This window comes from Phocoena sinus, chromosome 2 (assembly GCF_008692025.1).
Source record: "Phocoena sinus isolate mPhoSin1 chromosome 2, mPhoSin1.pri, whole genome shotgun sequence".
In the NCBI taxonomy this organism is placed as follows: domain Eukaryota; kingdom Metazoa; phylum Chordata; class Mammalia; order Artiodactyla; family Phocoenidae; genus Phocoena; species Phocoena sinus.
This window is the reverse complement of record NC_045764.1, coordinates 18,374,498-18,393,293: the sequence shown is the minus strand read 5'-3', so window position 1 is coordinate 18,393,293 and position 18,796 is coordinate 18,374,498. Positions and strand designations below refer to the sequence as shown.

Genomic DNA, 18,796 nt, shown 5'->3' with positions numbered 1-18,796 from the left:
GTTGGAAGGGAAAGGCTTGCTCAGAACGCACAAAGACTAGACTCTGACTTCTGAGATCTTGTAGATACGAAAGGCTGATAAGGAATAAAGCCAGGCTTTTGTTCCCTGCGGTGTTGTGTGTACTAGGAGGTGATGGGTGCGTCTGCACCTTTGTCAACATCACCCTTAGAAATTGTATGCGAGGAAACCCTTGGGCTGACAGGTGCGGAGAGGCGGGGAGTTGGGGTCACGGCTGTGAAGAGACGGGCCTCTACTGAAAATACACATTTATGTCTCAGAATGGCTACAGATAAAAACCTACTACAAAAGGAATATGTCCGAGGAATCTAATTTTGCTAATACATATTGATCTTTTGAAAAGCCCATAGAAGTAGGTGGCAAGGAGATGGTGGTGTATCAGAATGTTCACATAGTTCTGAAAGAACTCAAGGGATAAATCCTTGTGTTGAGACCACTTTTCTGACACACTGTTATCAGCAGTCCCTAACTTGGGGGTCCCCGGTCCCCCGCTCGGCGAACAGCGAGGGCTCGAGGGCACTGGGAGCCACTCGCAGCCGCTCGGAGCACGGGTCCCGTGGCCTTCCGCGATCGCACAAGAGCGGCCCTCGGCACTCGCCGTACGCGGACTCTACCATCGCCGGCGCAGGGGGGGTCGGAGGCCGCGGAAGAGGAGCCCCGAGGGCGGTTCGGGAAAGCCGGGCATCGGAGGACAGTTGTTTCACAGCTCGCATAGCCCGCCCGCCCTTCTCCCCTCTCCACTTCCCACAGCGCCGTCCCATCCGGGAGCTCTGCCGTGTTCCCGCGGCGGCAGGTGAGTGCCCGGCCACGGCCCCGGCCCGGGCCCCCCCCCTTCTCGGCGGTGGCGGCGGCCGGCGGGGAGGCGCCTGCGCGCAGTAATGGCAGCGCGGTGAGCAGGGACGGAGCTGACAGCCGCCGCCGCCCACCCTCCTCGCCGGGCTTCGTCCTGCGCGCCCTCGGGCTGTCTCCCGCCCCTGGCCCCTGCCCCGTGTCCCGCCTCTGCAGCAGGTAACCCGCTGAAGGCCCGGATCCGGTTGCGGGCATCGGGAAACTTCCCTTCCCGGTTAGTGGGTGGCGGGGCTGGGGCGGGGAGAGTAGTTGGGGGCACGGAGGGGGAGGGGAGGGATGCAGGGGCGGCTGGGGACCGGGTGCCCTGTGGGTGACCCCGGCTCCAGGAGCGCCAGCCCCGGAGTCCGGCCGACCCCGGACTGCATCCCGGGCCTCCCAAGCCGGTCTTGGCCGCCCCTCCCTCGGCCTCATTTTCCTCCTAGGGAGGGAAGGTGCGAGTGCGTGTTCTCTGCTTATTTACGTCCTCACGCGGGCACAGAGCTCTGTGTGTTTGCTGGGGGCGGGGGGGGGGGCGGTGGCATCAGTCTCTTATATCCTTACTACGAGTGTTTTCACTTTTGTTTCCGCAGACAGCGAAGATTGATAGCTCTGGGGAGTAGTGTCCTATGTGCATGCTAGACCTGTCTCACCACTTAGGGTTTGGTGAAATTAGATCCTTAGACTCTCTTAAGAGCACTTAGTTACACACCAGGGAGTCTGCACCATTCCCCATCACCCCGCAAATACGTGCATGTACATAAAACATTTGCGAGTTGCAGGCTGTTGTTATCGTTAAATCCTCTCCTTTCCCCAGGGATTACTATTACCAGTTGAAGGACAGTACCTTGGAAGTTAAAATTTTGATAATAAGATAAAAACGATTAACATTTGCTACAGACTGTTTGACTTTACAGTGTAAGCATCTTTGAACTAGACCTGTCCCAAATCTACACTCATAGTAAGGTATGGGAAATAATCACTGAGTTCTCATTTACTACCGACTACGTAATAGGCATTTAAAAACACTCAAAAGACTGCTCCCTCCTTTTTATAATCTCACAGTTCTTTCCAAGACAGACAGTTGAACAAATTGTTTATATTTTGCCTCTTTTGCCCAAATATAGTGTTTGGAAGACCCTTCCAAAAGAGTCAGAGATGAAATAGCAGATGTACACAGTGTTTTGAGTTAATCTTCCCTCCCCCCCCACGAGATGCTGTTTATAAGTTGGGGGAACATCTCTGTAGTGTGCATGCACAAAGTATGTGAAAAATACCTTTTCTATGTCTTTGAATGTTCACTTGCATCTGAAATACTCTTACTTCACTCTCCACCCTTTGGTGATTTTTTTCAGTGTTTTATATGGAAAGGTAGTTTATTCATGTTTTTTATCTTCACCATTTTGTCACTAAATTAAATGCTGTGGACCTTCTTTAAAGTCAGTTTTGCCTTGTCTAACAGTTCAATATTTATTAAGCACCTGATTCGTATGCCAAGCATTACTGGAAGCATTAGGGATACAACCATAAACAAGACACATGAAATTTCTGCTTTCCTGGAGCTTCAATTCTGGGAGGTAAGGGAAAGTCAGAAAGTAATTAAGAAATAAAAGCAATTTCAGAGAATCATAAGTGCTATAAAGGAAGTAAAATAGGGAGTTGTGGTAGTGACTGGGACAGACCGCTTCAGATGCTGTGGTCAGGAAAGACCTGACTGAGGTGACTTTTGACCTGATACCTGAAAAGTGGGAAGGATTTAGCCTTTGGAAGTCTGAGGGAAGAGTGTTCCTGTCTGAGGGAACAGTAAATGGAAATCCCTAGAGGTGGTTTCAAGCTTGGGTTCGGCAAATTGAAAGAAACTCAGTGAAGGTGAGCTGGGACTCTCGCGAGAGAGAAGAGGTTAGGTGGTAGCCAGGGGTCAGGTCATGTGAGGTCTGTTATCCAAAGGAGTTTGCTTGGCTTTTATTCTTAAAGTACGTTAAAAGCTATTTCCTTTTTGTGAAGCTGGGAGTGATATGGTCTGGTTTACAATCTGACTGTGAAGGAGTTTGGATAAGAGGAGAATAGCAGGGATACCAGTGAGAAGGCTGTGGCAGATTTGAGTAGTGACTGGAGTCAAGTAAAAAAGATTTTGAAATATATTTTATAGTTAAAAGTAGTGATTTGGCATGGTTGGATGGGAATGCAGTTGGTTGGGACAGGGGTGACTCCTGGGTTTGGGGCTTCACCTGGGGCATGGTGATGCCACGTGTTGGGATGGGGAAGAAGTGAGGGAAGCAGGTTGTTGTATGGGGATAGCGTTGGAGGGGACGTGTTACATAGGACCTGTTAGATGTTCACGTGGAGTTGAGAAGCAGGCAGTTGGATATACACGTCTGGACTTCAGTGGAGAGGTTAGGGAGTCCTTCGTCCATTCAGCAAATAGTTTTCAAGTACTAGCTGTGGACTAGGCGGTGGGGGTGTATAGTAGTGAAAAAATAGACAAAAATCTTTGCCTTCGTCAGATTTAAATTCTAGTAAGAGAAAGAGATGGGGAGTCATCCGCCTTTATCTGTTGGTTTATTATAATTATGTTTGGATAAAAACTACATTCACCTGATTCAGAATTTGAAACGTTTGATGGGGTATAGAATGAAAATCTCCTCTATTTCTTGTCCCTGCAGTTTTTGTCAAGGCCAAATATGTTAGTGGTTTCTTACTCATCTTTCCAAAGATACATTTTGTGCACATGTAGGCAAATGTGTGTAGATTCTTCTCCCCACTTGGCAAAAGTGGAAGCATACTTTCCTTGCTTTGACATCTTGTATTTTTAAGAGTATTAAATAGTATTTAAAAGTTATGAAGCAGTATGAGACCACCTAAAGAAAGAATGTAGAAAGAAGAGGAGACAGTCCTGGGGCACTGCAACATTTTCTGATTTGGTCCCTGCCCTCTTTGAGTTTGGGAACTGCAAATGTGGAGTTGTTTAAAGAGCTGTTATTTTTGTGAGGCTTTTTACAGAAGTTTGCACTGTTTGTGTGTGTGTGTGGGTGTGTGTGTGTGGGTGTGTTTCACCTTATCTGCCTGTTTTCTTTACATGCTAAAATAATGTTTGATTATGATTGAAAGCAGCGTTTTCATGTATGTACTGTCAGTTAAATTCAGATAAATTAATGACAAGATCAAGCCCTTGAATGTTAATATTTCGAAGAAGTTTGGCTGATGTTAAATCTTAGAAAAACAAGCAGAAATTTGGAATGTTATCATGAGACATAACAAGTTATTGATACTTGAGATGTATGACTGAATTCTCTCTCAGTAACCAGTTAATAATCAAACTATTTGTTCAGAGTGACCTGGCTCTTTGCCTGGGTTTGAATCTTAACAGTGATGTTTCTATTGCATTGCAGATGTTAGCATAATCTTTGTGTTATTATCTTAAAGAATACAGACCTTCCCCGATTTACGATGGTTTGACTTACAATTTTTCAACTTTATGATGGTACAAAAGTGATATGCCTTCAGTAGAAACCATACTTTGAATTTTGATCTTTTCTTGGGCTAGCAATATGGAGTATGATAATCTCGTGATGCTGGGCAGTGAGCCTCAGATCCCATTCAGCCTAGCAATTATGAGGGTGAACAACCAATATACGTAGAATCATTCTGTGCCCATAAAACCATTCTGTTTTTCACTTTCGGTACAGTAGCCAAAAAATTACATGAGATATTCAATACTTTATTATAAAGTAGGCTTTGTGTTAGATGATTTTGCCCAACCGTGGACTCATGTAAGTGTCCTGAGCACGTTTAAGGTAGGCTAGGCTAAGCCATGATGTTCATAGTTTAGGTATATTAAATGCATTTCAACCTAACAATATTTTTAACTTCTGATGGGTTTAGTGGGATGTCACCTGATCTTAAGTTGAAGAAGATCTGTATATAGATTCAAACTATGTTACTACTGTGTATTTGGAAAGGCCTGTTGGAGATACTAGAGCAGTGAAGTTCCTTTGATTCTTAAAAATTTTGAGGAGGCAGTGAGTAGTGTTAAGATCATGATATTAGCATCTGCAACAACTTTTGGGTGCAGTTAAACCCTGTTGTTTGGCCTGGAGGAGGGGAGATGGAATATTCTGTAAGTTGCTTTAAGCTTTGTTATTTTGAAGAATTAAAAAATCCAGACTTACTGTGTTCTCTACTGAATTTATAATACTTTTTATATTGGTTGGCATTTTGATTTTCAGTTAGCTGTCTTTAGCCAGATAACTTCCTATGTAAATTGATCTACCTCTTTTTTTTCTGAGATTGTTCTTGATTTATGAACTGTTTTGTTTATGAACTGTTTTGTTCAGTTTGATTCTTGTGGTTATTTTTGTTATTGTTACCTCCTTTGTTTTCTTTTTTGTCTGAGATAAGTAAGCAGCTAGTTTCTAGGTTGGAGAAATATAATCTTTGGTAGAAAATATTTAATATTTCTTTCTGAAGCATTAGACACTAATTACTATGAAACGTGTGGTGAACGTGTTAAGCCTACTTGAACTCTGTAACTGTATAGATGTTAATGTCCTATTTGAAGATTTTAGTTATCCAAGGGATTTTCATTTATATTCTTTAACATTGTAAATGATGTTACTGTTGTTATTTAATCATTGGATTATAGCCTGATTGTGTGTCGGAATTTTTCATCATTCAGGCTAATAGTTTATCATTTTTGTTTCTCTTATCATCTGTATGCTTCTTGAAGGCAGCATCTCTAGTACTTGGTAGAGAGAGGTCTGAATATCGTAAATACTTAATAAATATCTATTAACTCAGTGACTTAAGTCCTGTTCCAATGTAGGTTGCTTTTCAAATAGTGAAATGTTGGATTTACCCTGTATAGATATTCCTTGAATATTTCCACTTTGTTTTACTTCAGTTGAAAAAAAGTACAAGATACTTAAAATTTTATTTATTTAGTTTTGGCTGCACTGTGCAGCATGTGGAATTTTCGAATCTGTGCCCCCTGCAGTGAAAGTGTGGAGTCTTAACCCCTGGACCACCAGGGAAGTCCCCCCAAGTTTTTTAAATGTTGGAGTAATTTTAGACTTACAGAGAAGTTGCACAAATAGTACAAAGAGCCCAAGTATACTTTTCCCCCAGCTTTTTGTAATGTTAACAGCTTACATAACCAGAGCACAATGATCAAAATGAGGATAACTAACATTGTTACAATACTGTTAAACTACAGACCTTATTTGAATCTCACCAGTTTTTCCTGTAATGTCCTTTACCTCTCTCAAGATTCAATCCAGGATCAGACGCAGCATTTAGCATGTGTCTCCCTAGTCTCTTCTGATCTGTGATAGTCTTTTCTCATCTTCCATCACCTTCATGCTTGTGATGAGTGTGGTCAGTTATTTTGTAGAATGTCTCTCAACTTTGGTTTGTCTGATGTTTTCTCATAGTTAGATTGAAGTTGTACATTTTTGGCAGGAATACTAGAGAAGTGATGCTGAGTCCTACTCAGTGCGTCACATCACAGGATACAGGGTGTCAGTATATCCTATTAGAGGTGATGTTGACTGTCATTAAGGTCTTAATGATAAATTTCTCTGCTTGTAAAGTTACTGTTTTTCTCTTTGTAATTACTGGATATCTTGGGGGAGATTGAAACTGTGCAGAAATCCTGTTCTCAAATTTTTGCCCATTCATTGCAGCATCCTTTGGTACCGTTCTTGCTTGTAATAATTATTATAGTAGTGTTCACCTGATAGCAATTTTATATTTTTCTCATTTCCTTCTACACTTATTAATTGGAATTCTTCTATAAGGGAGAACTGTCCCTTCTCCATATTTGTTTATTCCGTAATTCGTTTGTATCAGTGTTGGGTCATAGATATTTGTTTTACTCTATGGTTTATAATCTAATTCTATCATTATTTATTTTATCGCTCAAATTGTTCCACTGTGGCTTTCAGGTTAGCTCTTTGTCTTTTGGACATCCCCCATCCTCTTTAGGAAAGCACTTCTATTTTCTGGCATCATAAGATGTCCAGGCTTATATTTTCCCTGCTGCAGCCCTGGAACCAATCACTTCTCCACGCTCTGGTTCCTTCTATTGGAGAATGGTATCTAGAAACCAAGATCTGGATGCTATGTGTGTTCATTGCCACTGGGGTGTCATTGCTTCTAGGCCCGCTCAGTGAGCAGAGCAAGAACTATATATGTATACTAATCGGTGCATACACAATATATCTATGTTTATTTCTATATCTTTTTATCTTTGTGTGTTAAAAACCATGAGTTCACACTGATAACTCTGATTCCAATCAAGCACTATAGCATTTACACTAGCTGTCCCCTTTTATTTATGACTACTATTTTCTGACAGAAATAGAGCATACTTTTCTAATAGTCATAGTAATGTATGTAGTATAAAGTCACCAAAATAATGAATCCAAGGTTTTTAGATATATGTGACTTAATTTAGCTCTCAGAATAGGATAACAAATATTGCAAGTCATTGGGTTGTACAAAGAGAGGATAATTAGAGTAACCCTTTTTAATATTTGGATAGAAAGTCAGGCCTAGAAAAAAAATGCACTCTTAATGTTCGGATTATTTGTGAAAAGGCTTATTGGTCATAGCCTTGTCTAGCCTGCATGCCAAAGTGGGCTTGCCTACCCATGAGAGACTCAGACAAATTCAGGTTCTCTAACTCTAACTCTATACGTAACCCTGATACGTATATAAGAATTTTTTTTTTGGCCTCCCTGGTGGCGCAGTGGTTGAGAGTCCGCCTGCTGATGCAGGGGACACGGGTTCGTGCCCCAGTCTGGGAAGATCCCACATGCCGCGGAGCGGCTGGGCCCGTGAGCCATGGCCGCTGAGCCTGCGCATCCGGATCCTGTGCTCCGCAACGGGAGAGGCCACAACAGTGAGAGGCCCGTGTACCGCAAAAAAAAAAAAAGAATTTTTTTTGTTTAAGGCTGGTTGGTATCTTAGATTCCTTGCCTAGATTGTTAAAAATGGAAAAAAGTGAGAGAGCAAGTGAAGAAGACATTAAACTTCATGCTGATAGGAGCGATGTGAAAACTTGGAAAGAAATACTGTCTGTGTAGATGTGTGGGAGAGTCTCAAGTTCATTGAGGAGAGAAAGGTCTTTAATTCTGGTCAAATTAGCTTTATTTTGGAAGCAAATGTCTTCTGTAACTTTTTTGTTGTATTATAAGTACATTCCCTACTTACCACTGTCCCCCTTCCCTTTTTTTGAGACTGAGGTTTTCATCTTGCACTATACATTTTGCCAACTGGGATGACAGACTGCTGTATTTCTCTTTACTGTTTTCTACACCAGTTTCCTCCTTTTTTTTTTTTTAAGCATACTACTAGAAATTCTTAAGTAGGAAAGTCATGTGATGGAGATGACATTTGTGGTGTGGAGCTTGTGTGTCAAACCTCATTGCAACAGTAAGCTTTGTACCCTGAGCCTCCAACTAACAAAGGTACCTCTTGGCTATAGCTAATGGATCGCACATTCAGTACAGTAAGATGAAAGTATTTAGATGCGTTCTTGGAGCTTATTTTCATATGAAATCATGGTAGCATTTTTGCTCAGTGTACACTAGAGACAGCCCTTGAAATGGAAAATATTGCAAAGTTAATAATGCTCTTTGATTGGGTCTTAAGTATTTCCCTTATTTTGTGTATTTAGAATATAACCTGCTCAATAAGCCCCCTGAATGTCATTTTGAAAACTAACTATGGTATGTTGACTTACCTGAAATTTTTTTAGTCCCCAGTATTATATGTTTTTGGTAATTTTTGGAATGCCAAATTTTTGTTGCTGGTACTGATCAATACTGAAATAAAAAATTATCATTTGCTAGTTTTTTGGTTTTGTTTTGTTTTTTTAACTAAAAAGAGACTCACAACTTTAAGCATTTAGCCATTTACATTATTGATAATTATACTTTTGGAAGGCAACTGAAATGTTAATCAGTAGTTAAGCTGTAGTCATACTGATCAGTATGTTAAACATGGTTATACATTTTACTAAAATAGTTTATACTTCAAATAAAATATCTAATTATGCACCAACATCAGTTCTAGACTTAAAATGGAATGTTTTGAGATTCTGTTACTGCTTTACCTGCTGAAATGTAATTATCCGAGTCACTTCTTTGTATGAAAAATGTCTAAGTGAAGAACTACACAGTATCACTCCAAATTAAAATCCATCTGATCTTTGCAAAGTTATATCTTTTGTATTTCTGCTATTACTAGTAACTTTGTTTTTTAAACATTTTTGGAGTGGGAATTTTGTTAGGCTGTGTTAACACATCATACTTTGGGGCAGTACCATGTTATTTTGGAGCTGTTTCAGCCTCAGTACCTAAAACTCACTGGAAAGTTAAGATTTTCAGGAGAAAGGAAAGGTTAGTGACAGGTCACCTTTCAGTGTTCTGAGGAGTGAGGTATGTGTATGAGGAGAAAAACTTTAAAAGCAGAAGAGATTTTAGAACATTGCTATCAGAAATCTGGATAGCTTATTAATTTGATTTTCCTGATTGCTTCTTTATTTTCGTCTTTACTTTGGATTACCTAGCTATTCTCTTAGAACTGGTAACTGATTTAAAAGTCTTTGTTGTCAGAATATTAGTAAAGTATTTATTGACTTTCATGGGAAGTCAGTGATAAATTAAGAAAGCACAGAGAAGTTTTATTTTTTCTTAAATGATAATTGATAGATAATAAGGATTGTAAGTTAAAAGTCTTTGAAGAATTGTAAGCAGAGGGTATGATATTATCAGACTTGCATTTTTGGAAAGCTTACATTGGCCACAGTATTTGGAGTGTAACAAGGGGGCAAAAGAGGATACAGGTGGCTCATTTAGGAGGCAGTAGTTGGGTGAGAGGTGGTGGTTTGGATTAGGGTGATGTCAGTGGGAATGGGAAGTAGTGGTTGGATTCAAGAAATGGTTGGAAGATAGGGTTGACAGGACTTATTCATTGATTTGAAGAAGAGAGTAAGAGAAATCAAGAATGATTAATAAAATTTCTACCTTGAGGAGCTAGATGTATGAAAATATTTATTAAGATGTGAAATACTGGAAATGGATGGACATGTTGAGTTTGAGGGGTCAGGTTTATTGAGGTATAACTTACACATAGTAAAATTCACCCTAAAAAGATACACAGTTATTTGAATTTTGACAAATTTATATGGTCACATCACCACCACCACAATCAAGATACAGAATATTTTATCACCCCAGAAGTTTCCTATTTGCTCCTTTGTAGTCCATCCTGAGTCTCTGACAACCAGTGATCTGATGTATGTCCTTATATTTTTGCCTTTTTCAGCAACCATACAGTACGTAGCCTAATGAGTCTGTCTGCTTTCACTTGGCATAATGCTTTTGAGAATCATCCATTGTTGTCCACATATCAGTGATTTGTTCCATTTTAATGTTGAATAGTACACCATTGTGTGAAAGCACCACATTTTGTTTTCCATTCACTAGTTGATGGCACATTTGGGTTTCTGGGTTTTGGTAGTCATGAAAAAAGGTGCTCTAAAATTTTGTGTTTAGGTTTTTCTGTAAATGTATGTCTTCATTTCTCATCTATAGATAGCCAGGAATGGGATTGTTGGGTCACATGGGAAGTGTATGCTTAATTTTAATAGAAACTGCCTAAGTGGTTATTTCATTTTAAATTCCCACCTGCAGCAAATGAGAGTTTCAGTTGCTCCATGTCCTCATCTGCATTTGATACTGTCAGAATTTTTGAGCCATTCTAATAAGTGTATAGTGGTATCTTGTTGAAGTTTTTGTTTGTTTGTTTGTTTGTTTTTTGCGGTACGCGGACCTCTCACTGTTGTGGCCTCTCCCGTTGCGGCGGAGCACAGGCTCCGGACGCGCAGGCTCAGCGGCCATGGCTCACGGGCCCAGCCGCTCCGCGGCATGTGGGATCCTCCCGGACCAGGGCACGAACCCACGTCCCCTGCATTGGCAGGCGGACTCTCAACCACTGCGCCACCAGGGAAGCCCTGATACCACTCTTGATAGAGAATTCTAGGTGGTTAGTCATTTTCCCTGAGAATTTTGAAGGCATTGCTTTATATTACCTTCCAGCTTCCAGTGTTGCTCTTGTAAATCTAAAGACTTTAATTTATGTAGTCGTTTTTTCTTTTCTGAAAACTTATGGAATCTTTTCTTTACCCCCAGTGTTTTAATGTGTCAAAAAGAGGTGCCTTGTTATTTATTTTTAAAATCAAATATTCTGGGTATTCAGTATGCCCTTTTAAGTTGGAAAACTAATGTTCATTAGTTCTGGGATATATTTCCTTTGATAATTACCTCATTCTAATTTTCCAGAATGCATATTAATTGAATGTTAGACCTTTTGGATTAATACTACTTTTTTTTTAAGCTTTCTGATTTCTTTTATGTGCTTCCCCCCCATATTTATGGAACTGTTAATGATGATGATGGTGAAGATTTATTTTTTACCCTTTTACTTTGGAAAATCGCAAACATATACAGAAAATGCATATTATAATAATCCCTCATGTGCTTATCACTCATTCTCAACAATTATCAATTCATAAACAAGCTGTTTAATTTTGAAGCAGATCTCAGACAGCATTTATTACATCCATAAATATTTTGGCATGTGTCTCTGACAGATAAGGACTCTCAGTTTTAAAGCTCTCATAATTATTGTTATAAAAATTATTTTTTAAAGTCATCAAATATCCCATCAGTTTATAAATTTCCAGGGTTATCATAAATATAATTTTTAAAAGGAGCTTAAATCTAGATCCAAATAAGATCAGTCACACTGTGGTAGATGAATGTGCCTTTTTAGTCTATTTTAGTTCAGTTTCCATTCCACATATATCTCTCTCCCACTCTCATTTTCTTTTCTCTCTTTTCCTCTTATGTCTGTGCATAGTTTATTGAAGAAATCTGATTATCCAGTAGTTTCCTGCAGTCTGGATTTTGCTGACTTGCAGGTTGATGGTTAGTAATGCTTATATGTATAATATGTATAGCATAGGAGGAATTCAGAAGGTATTTAGTAAACAGTAGTTAATGATAATAGTATAATTTTCTTCTCTTATCAACTAGTATAGCAGTTGTAACTTAAATTGTGTTATTAGTATCTTTAGAAGAAAACCTTGTTAATGTCAACGTAAAAAGAGCTTACTGGGCTTCCCTGGTGGCGCAGTGGTTGAGAGTCCGCCTGCCGATGCAGGGGACGCGGGTTCGTGCCCTGGTCCGGGAAGATCCCACATGCCACGGAGAGGCTGGGCCCGTGAGCCATGGCCGCTGGGCCTACGCGTCTGGAGCCTGTGCTCCACAACGGGAGAGGCCACAACAGTGAGAGGCCCGCGTATCACAAAAAAAAAAAAAAAAAAGAGCTTACTAATTCATAAAAAAAAAACTATTTAATTTAAAATTACTGATATTAAACTAGGCACTTCAATTTTGGAGGGCTCATCACATATCATATCAAACTTAGTAGAATGAATCCAGATACAGCCAAACAATGAAATGCTATTAAGATTAAAGAAACCCTTGTGTATTAAAATGGAATACTTTCCCAAATATACTGTTAAGTGAATATATTGTTAAGTAAGCAGTGTAATACCATTTATGTAAAACGAGTAGAAAAAGACCCTCTCTATATTCATTTATGTAAAAAGGGGAAATAACAATATATATGTATAAAATACCCCCAGACACATATAATATATGCCTCTGGTGATGGGAGCTGGTGACTAGAGCATGGGAGTGAGAGGGAGACTGAGATTTCAGAATTTGCAACCATGTAAATATACCTTTTCTCCCCTCCCCTCCACGTTAAATTGCTTCAAAGTTTTTTTTTTGTTTGTTTGTTTTTTTGCGGTATGCGTGCCTTTCTGGTTGCGGAGCACAGGCTCCGGACGTGCAGGCTCAGCGGCCATGGCTCACGGGCCCAGCCGCTCTGCAGCATGTGGGATCTTCCCGGACCGGGGCATGAACCCGTGGCGGACTCTCAACCACTGCGCCACCAGGGAAGCCCGCTCCAAAGTTTTTGATATGATTATTTCACCTTAAATGTCTAACAGCTTTATTGAGTTATGCTTCACATACCATTTCAGTGTACTCTTGAACTGTACAATTCAGTGGTTTTTAGCGCATTCACAGGGTTGTACAAGCATGATGACAATCAATACTAGAACATTTTCATCACCTAATTAGCAATCACTTCCCATTTTCCTCCAAGTCCTCTAGCCCTGTGCAACCACTAAAATACTTCCTGTGTCTATGGATTTGCCTATTCTGGATATTTCATGTACATAAGTGGAATCCTAAAATGTGGTCTTTTGTGACCAACTTTATTCACATAGTGTGTTTTCAAGGTTCATCTGTATTGTAGCATCTATCAGTACTCCATTCTCTTGTATTACAGAATAATAATCTGTTGTATGGATGTACTGCATTTTGTTTATCCATTTATTGCTCGATAGACATTTGAGTTATTTCCACTTTTTTGGCCTTTATGAATAATGCTGCTGAACATTTGCGTCCAGGTTTTTGTGTGGACATGTTTTCTCTTGCATAGGAGTGGAATTGCTGGGTCATATGGTAACTATGTTTTTATAAATCACTTTTGTGATTATTTAACTTACTATTATTGACAGCCATACATACTTAGAAATGGTGCTCTAAGTGAGAAAATCTAATCTAGGAATCATTTTCAAATGTAATGAAAATTTCTTAAATGTTATTGTCATAAAATATTGTCATAATGTTATCTGGAAACATAAGTAAACATGAATTTTTATTTTTCAATTTTTTTTTAAAATTTGGAGCCTATGATTTATTTTTAGGGGCCATAGGCACAGTACCTGTGTGCCAAAGTGTTAAAAACCCTAACATTTCATGAATGGACCCAGAAGAAAGCTAGAGGAAACTGTAGTAATGTGAGATTTGAACTTTGCAGGTGCTCAGTAGGACATAGTCTCACTGACTGGGGATGGAAGTGGTCCTGACAGGACACCAGGTGAAAGACATGATGTGGCACAGGAATGAAAACAAGACTCATGTATTCTTGTGAGTTGTCTGACAGTTTGGGAAGTGGAGAAGAACAGTGTGGTGGTCGTGGTCTTGTTTCTTTCTTTGCCCTCTCTCTTTCACATCCTTACATAAATCCTCCATGAGTAAACAATCATTTAAACAATTGAAATAAGATGAAGGCTTCTCTCACCTTGGTGTCCACATTTTCCACCCATCTAAGAATGGATTATCACTGCACATAAACCCATTCTATCAGGAACCTGTTGGTCTCAGCAGAGAAGTCAATGCCAGTCTGATTCTGCTAAAACTTCAATAAAACTAAAAGGTAATCTGTGCAACCATTAAAATAATTTATAAGCAGGGTGTGTAGTATGATTCTATTTTTATAAGGGGAGGAAAGGATTGTGAAGCAGACAGTGACAGCTTTTTGATAGACAGTTACGGAATAGTCCCTACCTTGAAGAAACACTCAGATAATCACAGTTGAGTATGGTTTAATCCTCTAATAGAGGTTAAACATAGAGTTCTCAAGTAATGCATAAGAGGGCACCTTACCTAGCTTAAGTGGGCCCAGAAAATTTCTTGAAAGCAGATATTCTGGGCCAAGGCTGAACTATCAGTAGGAGTTAGGGGAATGGGTGGAAAGGGGGAGGCAAGGAGAAGAGAAGAATTTTAGGTACAGAAAACAATGAGGATAAAATGCAGGGTGTGTGAATCAGCCTGTTGTGTTCAGTGACCTCTAAGCAGACAAGTTACCAGATTATGATGTCAAGGAAGAGAGTCCCATGAGAAGAGCAAGGTGGAGAGGTGCTTTAGTCCAAGGTCAAACCATGGAAGCTTGGTGGGTCATGTTGCCAATGAGCTTAAACCGGATGCTGTCTATAGTGGACAATCACAAACAGCTTTCAGTATCAGAGTGACATGGTCAGCTCTGTGGTTTACATAGGTTATTTTTGTTTCTGAGTGCCAGATCCAAGAGTCTAACCTTCTTGAAGGTCAAGAACTTTGTTTATTGACCACAGTATCGTCAGCCTAGTACAACACCTGGCATGTATCTAAGTACTCACTAAGGATGTTAGTAAGGCAGTATAGTTGTATATTGCAGTTGAGGGCAGGGGTTACAGCACGGGTCTGAATAGCTCCATGACCTTAAAGCAAGTTTCTTAATCACTCTGTGATCAGTTTTCTTATCTAGAAAATGGGGAGAACATCGGACCCTACCTAATCAGTTTGTTGGGAGGATTAAGTGAATTTATATAAAGAACTTAGATTTGTGTTTGGCTTATAGTAAGTACTGCGTAAATATTAACAGTTGTTAGTATTTCTTTGATAAAGATTAATACAAACTGGAACTGCTGAGGGCCTGATCTCAGAGCATTCATAGGGTTGTACAGGAATGGATGGATTTAAGAAGTATTGAGTAACACAGTTAGATAGGATGTGTGAATAAGGGTGAGACGGAGTTAAGGTTAATTTTCTGATTTAGAGCTGGAGCTTTAGGTTTCCCCCTTCCCCCAGTACACACACACACACACACACACACACACACACAGATACACAGACACACACACAGGAACTACTGCTAATCCATTCTCGGTAGTTAGAGGAAGTTTAAGGCTTGTAGGTGGAGTCCCTGGTATGTTGAAGAAAGAGGGTTGATTTAGTGTGGCACACCCTCTTTTGGGTTTTTGTTTGGCTTCTCTGATTCTTTTTCTTCCCTTCCTTGGACTCCTCTTGAGTTCTTTTCTTCACAGGACAGAAACGTAAGAAGGGCCCAGGGCCACCTCCAGTTTGTGGGCTGGGACCGTGCAGCTGGTCTCCTCCCCTTGTCTCTTCTTTCCTTTCTCTCTGTGCATTCCCCCCTTCTCCCCACTGTCTCCCTACCTCCTTTTTTACCACAGCGGGACACAGGAGGAAGAATGTTTCCTCCTTGTTTGGCCCTGGCTACAGACTAGCTTGGTGCTTCACAGTCCTAGTAACGAGGGAAAACTTTGAGGAAGATGTGAAGGCATGTGCCGGAAAGGTGCTCCCTGTGCAATTAACTTTAAGAGGTTTCTCTTTTTAATTCTGTTCTTCTGGTGTGATGTTGAAAAGGATTTGGAATCTAGTTAAACTGATGCTCCAGGAAAATAAACCCTTTAATTGTCTTGTGTTTTCTCATATATGGTCTCAGTCTCCAGTTTAAGGAGTGCAAACCACAAGGATTTGGGGCCAAAACCTTTTTATTGAGTATCTCTTGTGCATTTCTCATGATGGAAGTTAACTTTTTGGCTCATTAGGTCCCAGCTTCTTTCTCTCAGCAAATTAAACTCAATCTTTGGACCACCCTGGGTTATAAATAATTTGTGCTAAAAGCTTTTTATTTCCTAGAGTTTGCAGTGAATGCACATATGCTGTGGAGTTCCTTGTCTGGACAGTCATGAAAAGATGGCAGCCAGTGTTTATTGTTCTCACCACGTGCCAGGTTCTGGTCTCACCCCTTCCGTGCAGCATGCTGTCTAGTTATGTGGTGCTTTAGAAACAAGTAACTGACCTTGTAGAATTCATGCTAATGTTACCGTTGTTTTTAATTAACAGATTTCAACACTAAACTTGCACAATGTCTTTGAAACCAAGAGTAGTGGATTTTGATGAAACCTGGAACAAACTCCTCACGACAATCAAAGCTGTGGTCATGTTGGAGTACGTGGAGAGAGCAACATGGAACGACCGCTTCTCGTATCCTTCCGGTGGCATGGATGCCTGCACTGATCAACATGCTAGGTTCATAAGCTTGTTGAAAAGTGACAACAGGTTTAAGCTTTCCTAAGTGGAAGAACATGCCAGTGTGACTATTTTCATATATATTATTGTTCACATTTCCAAGTTCATTGCCTGTATGTGGCAGTCAACAATCTTTGATAACCTTTTGCTCAACAAATACTTTACTGAGCACTTAGTATATGTCAGGCACTACTTTAGGCTTTAGGAGTACATTTGTGAACGAAGCAAACTACTTTCCCTTCATTCTACTAAAGGAAATAGATATTAAATGGATGTAAAACACAAAACCTGATGCCAGTGCTTCTAATAACAGGTTACATCCCGTGGGGGGACGTAAAGCAAAGCGAGGGCATGAGCGTGGTTGGAGTGCGTGTGCGCGCCTCTCTAGATGGTGGTCAAGGAAGGCCTCCTTGAGGATGTTGAAGATGTCGAGGATGGCGATACTTGAGCAGAGGCTGGAACCGAGGGAGGGAGCAGGTCACACAGAAACCTGGGGGGGAGTGTTCCAAGCAGAGAGCAAACAGCAAATTCAGTGGCTCTGAGATGGAAACGTTTCTTATTTGGGTTTTCTACATTTGTGATTTAGGAGTTTTATATGAAAATATAAATTTGTGGTTTCCCTAGGACAGTCTGAAACCTGCTGTCCTACATGACAGCAATCTTTTTTTAAAAAATACATATATATATATATACACACACACACACACACACACACACTGTACATGATATGTATATTATTATAACATTATTAATAATATTATTTTATATATACATTATATATGTAAAAAACACAGTGCAACCTCCAGCACCCATGCTATATACTCTGGCACCAAAGGAAAAAACCACAGTATTACAATACTGTAGTTTCTTAGTATTGGGGAGGTTAAAGGGGTCTCTAGGAACCCTCAGCCACAGGTAGCTGGAGCAGAGTGGTGGGTGGCAGCCTCATCAACTCTGCCCAGTGTTTGCCAGGGGCCACGGCTGGGAGGGCCTGGGAACGGCCTGTGCCCTGACAGACTCCTGACCCGCCTCCATCTTCCACCACAGGGACCACCACACACACCACATTCCAGGGCAAAGAAAGGGCCTAGGGTCGAGGCCTGGTCTCTGGGTCTGAGTGCCATGGCAGTGCCCCAGGGCCCTGAAGGAGGCCTTGTGGACTGGGTGGACACTGTAGGGACCAGAGATTCTTTCCCCCAAAAGGGAAGGTGAGATGTGAAGGTATTATTACCAGAGTGCGTGTGGAGGTTCCGAGTCCTCTCACGTGCTGTGCCGCCCTCTCCAGCAGTGTCCTGGGGCTGAAGGATGGCTGCCCTCACTGTGCGAGGTGTGTGTTCTCTAGAAAAGCTTGGATTTCATAAGACAGTGATTCAGCTTGTTCTCAATGCCTAACCTAATCGTCAATATTAAACTGAATGTTGATGCAAGAACAGTGAAGTTCTTTGAATTCATTACAATTGCAGTTGTCAGTAAGAAACATTTGTTAGGGTACCTATGTTGTAGGCACTACAGATACAGAAAATGATGGTAACATTTCTAGAAGGCTTCAGAGTTTGCAAAGATCTTTTATATTTTTAATATAGAAACAAGCCTATAAGATCAGTGGGGCAGATATAATAGATGAGGAAACTGATACTCAGAGGTGAAGGGACTTGCCCCGGGTTATGCAGGTAGTCATTCATGGAGCATACAAACTTGCATACAAGATATCTAACATCTAATTTCCTGTACTTTCCATTGTATCTAGATGATAATTGTTACGGAGTCTGTCTTTGAAGAGCTTATTTTTGAATTAGTCTCTTAAATTTTTTTTGTGGAACATCATGAATTGTTTTTGGTGGGAATCCGTAAAAACTGAGTAAGGGTTAAAGGTTACTTGTGTGTTAATGAGGTTGGGCTAAGCACATACTCAGGTACTTTTAATGCTGTTTTAACTAAAATTATGAGCAGAGAGAGGAGAGAAAGAGTTGGTCATAGAAGATTACAAGAAAAGAGAAAATGAGCATAAGGTAAAGAAAATAGAGTCATTAAATGTGTTCTTATTCTTCTACAGAATATACAGTTAATTGCTGGTTTATAAATGGTTTTGAGATAGCTGACTTCCTTTGAAAGTGCTCCTTCAGTTACTGATATTTCTAAGATGTTTATTGTTT

General features: G+C 40.4%; 1 protein-coding gene across 3 annotated transcripts in view; it reads left to right on the top strand.

Annotated features, from left to right (window-relative positions):
* The first annotated feature begins 639 nt into the window (after positions 1-639).
* Positions 640-18,796, top strand: part of CUL2 (cullin 2) — an 82,250-nt gene continuing 64,093 nt past the window's right edge. The window contains exons 1-2 of one of the 3 annotated variants that reach the window (XM_032623723.1): positions 640-811; positions 16,458-16,598. In XM_032623723.1, coding sequence (XP_032479614.1) covers positions 16,480-16,598 — 119 coding nt within the window. In that variant the 5' untranslated portion in view covers positions 640-811; positions 16,458-16,479. Of the gene's footprint in view, positions 812-855; positions 1,082-16,457; positions 16,599-18,796 lie in introns of those variants that run through there. The other 2 variants (XM_032623722.1, XM_032623720.1) reach the window with 2 other exon arrangements.